Source organism: Trichomycterus rosablanca, chromosome 5 (assembly GCF_030014385.1).
Source record: "Trichomycterus rosablanca isolate fTriRos1 chromosome 5, fTriRos1.hap1, whole genome shotgun sequence".
Taxonomy (NCBI): domain Eukaryota; kingdom Metazoa; phylum Chordata; class Actinopteri; order Siluriformes; family Trichomycteridae; genus Trichomycterus; species Trichomycterus rosablanca.
In genome coordinates this window covers 45,254,200-45,261,827 of record NC_085992.1, presented here as the reverse complement: position 1 = coordinate 45,261,827, position 7,628 = coordinate 45,254,200, and the positions used below count along the sequence as shown (strand labels likewise).

General features: G+C 37.6%; 1 protein-coding gene across 1 annotated transcript; it reads left to right on the top strand.

The window, feature by feature from the left end:
• Nucleotides 1-2,533: 2,533 nt before the first annotated feature.
• pou4f2 (POU class 4 homeobox 2) lies at nucleotides 2,534-4,157 on the top strand. Its single transcript, XM_062995270.1, has 2 exons — nucleotides 2,534-2,794; nucleotides 3,099-4,157. The coding sequence occupies exons 1-2, from the start codon at nucleotides 2,534-2,536 to the stop codon at nucleotides 4,155-4,157; spliced, it is 1,320 nt and encodes a 439-aa protein (XP_062851340.1).
• Nucleotides 4,158-7,628: the final 3,471 nt, after the last annotated feature.

Below are 7,628 nucleotides of genomic sequence, written 5' to 3'. Positions count from 1 at the left end.
TACCTCTTCATAAGCAAACCTGATTCATAGATTTTTATGAACGAAATTGATAAGCAAATTATTAGGGTAATTATTCTGCTTCTGTTTACATTCACTTATTAATTAGAAACTACAATATTTTTATTCATGTATTTATTTCTTTATTTCTTTATTTATTTGTTCTGAGACATACTGTTTATTTACCAAAATTAGTCAATTTAAATAGTAAAAATAAAACTTAATTCATTTTTAAATAGTTAACTTACTTATTTACCCTTAATGACCCTTACTAATGTGACCATGATAAATGCAATGCACAGTCAATTTATTTAGCAGGGCATTAATCTAAAATAAAAATCAAATCAAACAACTCTAAACATTAAATGACTACGTTTTAAGATAATTATTTTGAGATAAAATAATAATAATAACTATACCGATTAATTAATTTTATGAATTAAGTAGACTATACATTAAAACACAAACAGTAAAACATGCAGTGATAAATGCACTAATTTTGCGGACATATCCTCTGTGTCATCGTTTTATATCAATTAGCCCCTTTAGTGGACCCAACGAGATGAAACAAATCAGACAAGCCTTGTTAATTAAACCATGATTAAAGGTTTTTAATTATATCATTGATAAAGTGGTCTAATTAGCATAAGGATATGATAATAATCCGCTGCGGCCGACAATTGTATTGCAATTAAATTCAGAAAGCGACTTCAAATCCGCTTTTTTGACCATTAATAAAAATGTTTAATATTTAATTCGCACGCTAAATCTAATGCCTGTTTATTTTCATTAAATTAGGGAAAATTGTCAGCATGAATTGCAGCTTAAACAAATTGAATTTAAAAAGCATACACTTTCTGAAAAGCACGCTGATAATATAATAAACTTCAATTTAATTCTGTATTTTGTTCCTGTGACACATTTAAACAGCGCCAGGTTTTAATGCGCTGTTGCCTTTGCGGACAATTTGATTTATTTCACCCGCTGGAGCTGTTTCTCATGATCTCTTCATGCTTCTATTTTTTTCACAAATGAAACTGCTGATAAAATATTTTATCTGGGTGGCAAAGGATGTGATGTGTGTGCCGCTTAGTACAAGAGTCTTGGGAACCTGGGTTCGAAGCTTGTCTTTGTTTATCTATAAAATGTTTGGCATGTTCTCCTCGTGTATGCGTAAGTTTTCTTGCAAAAAAAAAGTTTTCTTCCTTTTCACAAATTTGATACAATTACTTTTAAATTTATTAATAAAAAGAGCTATATAAGAACTCTTTGTATAGATGGATGGATGGATGGATGGATGGATTAGATAGATAGATAGATAGATAGATAGATAGATAGATAGATAGATAGATAGATAGATAGATAGATAGATAGATAGATAGATAGATAGATAGATAGATGGATGGATGGATGGATGGATGGATGGATGGATGGATGGATGGATGGATGGATGGATGGATGGATGGATGGATGGATGGATGGATGGATAGATAGATAGATAGATAGATAGATAGATAGATAGATAGATAGATAGATAGATAGATAGATAGATAGATAGATAGATAGATAGATAGATAGATAGATAGATAGATAGATAGATAGATAGATAGATAGTGTGTGTGTGTGTGTGTGTGTTGTGTCCAATATATTAGGGCTTTAGCCTTGTAATATGGTAATATAAAGTAAGAAAACAAAGGTGCTGCTCTTTAAAATAAAAGTAATAGAGCATGACAGGATATTCAGCAGACAGAGAGAGAAAGAGCGTGCGTCTGTGTGTGGGTGTGGGTGTCTGCGCGCACGCGCGTGTGTTTGTGTGTGCGTGCGCGTGTCTGTGTGTGTGGGGGTATGAAAGAGAGCTAGGATGGGTGGTAGAGAAAGAGAGGGATATCCTGCCCTCCTCTTTAGAGCAAAAGCAGATCGGGGACTTGCAGCAGCAGCATTCACCCAACTCCGAACGTCACACCATCAAATTCAACCTGGATAAGACTCTCTATTTACGCGCTCGCTATTTTGTGCCATTTATGTGCCGCGGGATTTGGAGATTAACACCAACTTCATCGAGTGAAGTTTTGTCTTCATATTCACTTTTTTTCCTAAGAGAGAAGAGGAGTAACTCACCAGAGACTGGTACTAATTCCATATGCGTAAAGGTAAAAATTGCATGTATTTTATCTGTGCCGAAAAACTGCGCAATAATTGCCAAAGTACGGTGACTGGCAAGACACACTTTTATGGTCTAGTCTGATTCGAGTTCCGTTTTCTTATCCGTGGGCTTTGTTGACATCAGGACTGTTTCGGTGGTCTTTAAATCTCGCATGTGGAGGATCTTCATCCTGACCAAAAAAGCCATCATAGATGTGCCATAGAGACTTTGCGCATCATCATCCAAATCGTCCTTATCCTCCTCCTCCTCTTCTTCTTGTTGAAACTTGATGCTTGATCTTTATAACTCACAGAAGGAGGAGTCTGAGCAGAACTTCCAAAATTGTTTAAGGCTGGGAACTTTGATCGAGGATTTTTTGGTCGAGCTGACATGATGATGATGATGATGTCTGTGAACAGTAGCAAGCAGGCGTTCGCCATGCCTCATACGGGTTTACCAGAGTCCAAATACTCTTTGCATTCTTCCTCTCCTTCTACTTCTTCGAATATGTCCTCCTCATCATCCACTTTGGCATCGAACTCGCCCTCTTCGTCGTCCTGCTCATCCTCAAGACACAGCATCAGCATCAGCGGCATCAGCATCAGCGGCGGAAACTCAGAAGCGATGCGTCGTGCCGGGCTTGCGACCCCACCGGTACGTACCTCGTCATAATCTCTTTATTTTGACAGCCCCACTTTAAAGTTGTTTCAATTCGTTTCTGTATTTTTTTCTCTTTTTTAATAATTTTTTCAGCAAATCACTCAACACCTCCACCCCTGCATGTATCAAATCCTGTTTGCATTTTCGTATTAATTTTTATGACCTGCAGGACGTGACTTGTATTTTCTTGTGAAATGTTGTTGAATTCTCAGAGTGCTTGGTGAACCCCCCTCCCATTTCCATCTATCCTGACAGTTATGTGCGGGCTCTCATATTTTTGTCATCTTTGCCATTGCAGAGCAACATATTCGGCGGCTTGGATGAGAGTCTTCTGGCCCGCGCCGAAGCCCTGGCTGCGGTGGATATTGTATCGCAGACAAAAAACCACCATCAGCACCAGCACCAGCAGCACCATCACCACCCTCACCACCCTCACCACCCACCGCACCCTCACCAGCCTCACCCACCTCCTCACCACAGCCCGTTCAAACCGGACGCCACCTACCACGCTATGAACGCTTTGCCGTGCACCTCTTCGGCATCTTCTTCTTCGTCCACCTCATCCGTGCCAATGGGAGGAAGCGGAAACGGGCACCACCACCACCATCATCACCATCATCATCTCCACCCGCAGCCGCACCAGGCTCTCGAGGGCGAGCTACTGGAGCATCTCAGCCCAGGCCTTGCGCTCGCAAGTGCGGCTATGGACGGCTCGGTGGTGTCCTCTCCGGCTGCCCACATGGCCGGCGTGAACCCCTCGATGCACCAAGCAGCGATCAACATGGCCGCCGCGGCGGCTGTCCATGCCCACGCCCATGCTCACGCCCACGCTCACGCCCACGGGCTTCCGACGCACCACCTGGGCTGCCCTAGCGACATGGACGCAGATCCGCGGGACCTCGAAGCATTCGCCGAGCGCTTCAAGCAAAGGCGAATTAAGCTCGGGGTGACCCAGGCAGACGTGGGTTCAGCCCTCGCCAACCTGAAGATCCCTGGCGTGGGATCCCTCAGCCAGAGCACTATCTGCCGCTTCGAGTCCCTCACCCTCTCACACAACAACATGATCGCGCTCAAGCCCATCCTGCAGGCCTGGCTCGAAGAGGCCGAGAAGTCGCACCGAGAGAAGCTGAACAAACCAGAGCTGTTTAACGGCGCAGAGAAGAAGCGGAAACGCACCTCCATCGCGGCGCCAGAGAAGCGCTCACTCGAGGCCTACTTCGCCATCCAGCCGCGACCATCGTCCGAAAAAATCGCCGCCATCGCTGAGAAGCTGGACCTCAAAAAGAATGTGGTGCGGGTCTGGTTCTGCAACCAGAGGCAGAAACAAAAACGCATGAAATACTCGGCATGCGTTTAAAAAATCCAAAACTTTAAAGACTTCATGAACTGTTTGTACATTATTTCTAACCACCACTTAGCCCCCTGAATCATCCATGACTCGTGCATTAATGCCACTTAATGCCACTGACTGAAAATACCAAAATCACTGTCAGGTCAAAACAGGATGTGGAGGCTTTAAAAAAAGGACCTTCCAAAGTAAGACTTTTTTCAGCCTTTTTTACATTAATGTCAACTGAGCGTGTCTCACTGAAGCCTCAATTAGATTTTGGGCTGGACAATACTGACCATTAGGTAAGTTTAATCAAAAATCATGTGGAGGCAAACAGTACATGACCCCTTAATAGGACCCCTTATTTTTTACCCTGTTGAGAGCTGCTAATGTTTCAGAATATTTGAGAAAATTACGAGAAAATTGAACATTAATTATGCCATTAATTCTGGTAAATCAAACATAAGATCAACATGTCATAAACAAAACGGTGGTTGATGTAAAAAAAGAAAAAAAAAAAGAAAAAAACTGACAGCTATACTGCCAAAATAAGGAACTTAAATTACTTTTTCCTTTTTATAAATGGACAATGTAGTTATCTATCTAATTACAAAAATCACTTTGGTATCAACAAAACTGTAATATTATTTAATGTAATTTCATTATTCATTTATTATTATTATTCATTAAATGATCGAATTAAACTAGAACGCTCCAGACTAAACATTTACGATTAAATAGGTTCATAAAAAATGTTGTTTATTTAAAAAACAAACAAGCCTAAAAAAAGAAAGCTAATTATTTAGAATTTATAATGATTCAGATGTGTACAGCATTTTCAGAACGGACTACACATCATCAAAACAGCTATATCCTTTGGCTTTTTTCGATAAATGTGCTGATATTAAATATTTTATTCATTTAAAACTTGTGTTCACATTTGAATCAATCAGATTAAAAACTGCGTTTGTCAAAATGGGCAAATTTGGGCAAAATAAATGAATACACTAGGAAAGGAAAAAAATAAATGTTAATAAAATGCTTAAGGTGATGGTTATTAGTAATAATACTAAATAGTAATCAAACATGAAAATAAGGACACGACAAATAAATACAAAACAAAGGTCTACGCAAAAAGGTCCACGTACATTTACAGCTACTATTATTTCAATTTGATAAGAAAATGCTTAATGACAATAATAAATTATATTTTCTCGTAAATGATTGGTTTAGCTGTCATCTGTTTAAATTTTGCATTGTGTGTGTGTGTGTGTGTGTGCGTGTGTGTGTGTGTAAGACCTATTTAGTATCAATGGTGACCATTAAATCCTGAACAAATAATTTGAGTTTCAATAAAATGTAAAGAGTTTAAAATGTAATAATAAACAATAAATGCATTCAATTAATAATCAATTTTGTTTATTCAAAAAAATCAATAGAGTCAAGAAGTGTAACTAGGGTTTGTTTATTATTATTATAATAATTATTATTAATTATTATTATTATTATTATTATTATTATTATCATCACTATTATTTAAATGTGTACTTAATTTCAGCGTGAACAGAAAATATTGTTAGCGCAATTTCCTCTTTTAAATTAAGCTACTTCTGTCCCTAACTGTGTTAATGTAATATAAAGTATTTATCCATATTTCAAACCTTTTTTGTTTTACAATTCTTCCACATCTTTTTCGATACAAAAGTTCACATTCTAAGGTTCATTAATACTAATAATTACTACTAATAATAATAATACCTCAAACCTATTGGTGGATACAATTTAATTTTGTCTCAATCAGCCTGTCACGAAAAAAAAAAAGATACTAATATCGCTTTTCTAAATTTACGATTAAAGTTTTTCTGGAAATAGACAATTTAGCTGTCACATATCTAACTTCTTAACATCCCACCTCTTTGGTATGAATAGTGATCAATTAAGCCTTCAAAATAAGTAAATAATAAAGAGTATTGTATTTTAGTTTTAGATTTAGCCCAAGAGAAACCAATTTCTTAGGTTTAATTATCCAGCTCAAGCGAAAGTAGTAAATGAAAGGGTTAAAACTATGTGCCAAACATGAGGATTTGTTGATCCACATCTCAGCTGCAATGCGCCTGCGCTCCACTTTCTTATGAACTATTTATCATGTGAGGTAATGTTTACTTCATTACATATTTATTGGGATTCCCTCTTCGTCTTTTTTTGCTTCAGAGAAACACATTGCAAAGAAAGTATGACCCTTCCAGAAAAGAGGGGTTAATGAGAACTGCTTAAAATAAGCCACTTTATATTTTTTCTCTCGTTTTTTCTTCAATCAATTCCTGGAACATTTGAGAGAGTAAAAGTAATATTTTCTCTTTTTGAATTAATTTATTGTTGTATGTTCTTTATTTATTTGTACAAATAGACGCGTATCATGATGAATTCATGGCTTGTTACATTAACCGTGTTTGTTAAATGTTTTCTTTCTGGAAAAAAGAAATTGATCCGTTTCATGGAAAGTATTTCGTGTAAAATGTAAATAAGACGTCGGTTCGAACACATGAAATTCACATAAATCCATATTTGCTGTATTGCTGTTTTAGCTGCGATAAATTTTCTCTGTAATGTCTGTTGCTTCAGGTTTACTTGTCTAATTATTTTTTAAAAACAGGTATAATCATGTATATTTGAGTTGTCGTTTGATAATTGAAGTGTTTCATTAAAGAACAAAATTTTAACATTTTATTTTATTACTCAGAGGCTTTCTTTATCCTTAAAATATACTTTACTATAATACTATAAATACATTTACGGCATTTAGTAGATGATTTTCTCCAAAGCGATTTACAAGTACATGACTAAATAGTCTACTACATAAAGTTACCACTGTTGGGCCCTTTAAAGGCCTTGCTAAGGGGCCCAACAGGAGCAGCTTGTCAGGGTGGGGGCTTGAACTAGTAACCTTCTGATTACTAGAACAATATCTTAACCACAGAATTACAAATGCCCTACTGAACATTGTCAAATCATTTACATTTACATCTTCACTTTTATCCAAAGCGACTTACAATTATGACTGAACACAATTTTGAGCAGTTGGGGGTTAAGGGCCTTGCTCAGGGGCCCAACAGTGGCAACTTGGCAGTGGTGGGGCTTGAACCGGCAACCTTCTTATTATTAGTCCAGTACCTTAACCACTGAGCTATCACTGCCCTCGAATCAAAACTAAACAATAGTAAACATTGTCTCTTTTAGTAGTAGTAGTAGTAGTAGTGGTGGTGGTAGTAGTAGTGTTCGGTTTATAAGGTTATTGCATGCTGTGAAATATTGCTCGAATCCCTCAGAGACTCTGTCTAATGTTACTGTGTTTTGTGCATTGCTTTAATTTCCTCTTGTTCTTGTAACTACTACCTTAAGCGCTTAACTTCCTCTTTTGTACAGGGTGTAGTCTAGTTTGTAAAAAGGAGGTGATGCCGTGGGGTCTCAGGAGGTTATTGTATGGGCTTTTGCAGTTAT

Coding starts and splice junctions, on each gene's coding strand:
- pou4f2 (XM_062995270.1), top strand. CDS start 2,534: ATGATGATGATGATGTCTGTGAACAGTAGCAAGCAGGCGTTCGCCATG. Junction 2,795..3,098: donor CCGGGCTTGCGACCCCACCG/GTACGTACCTCG, acceptor TTGCCATTGCAG/AGCAACATATTCGGCGGCTT.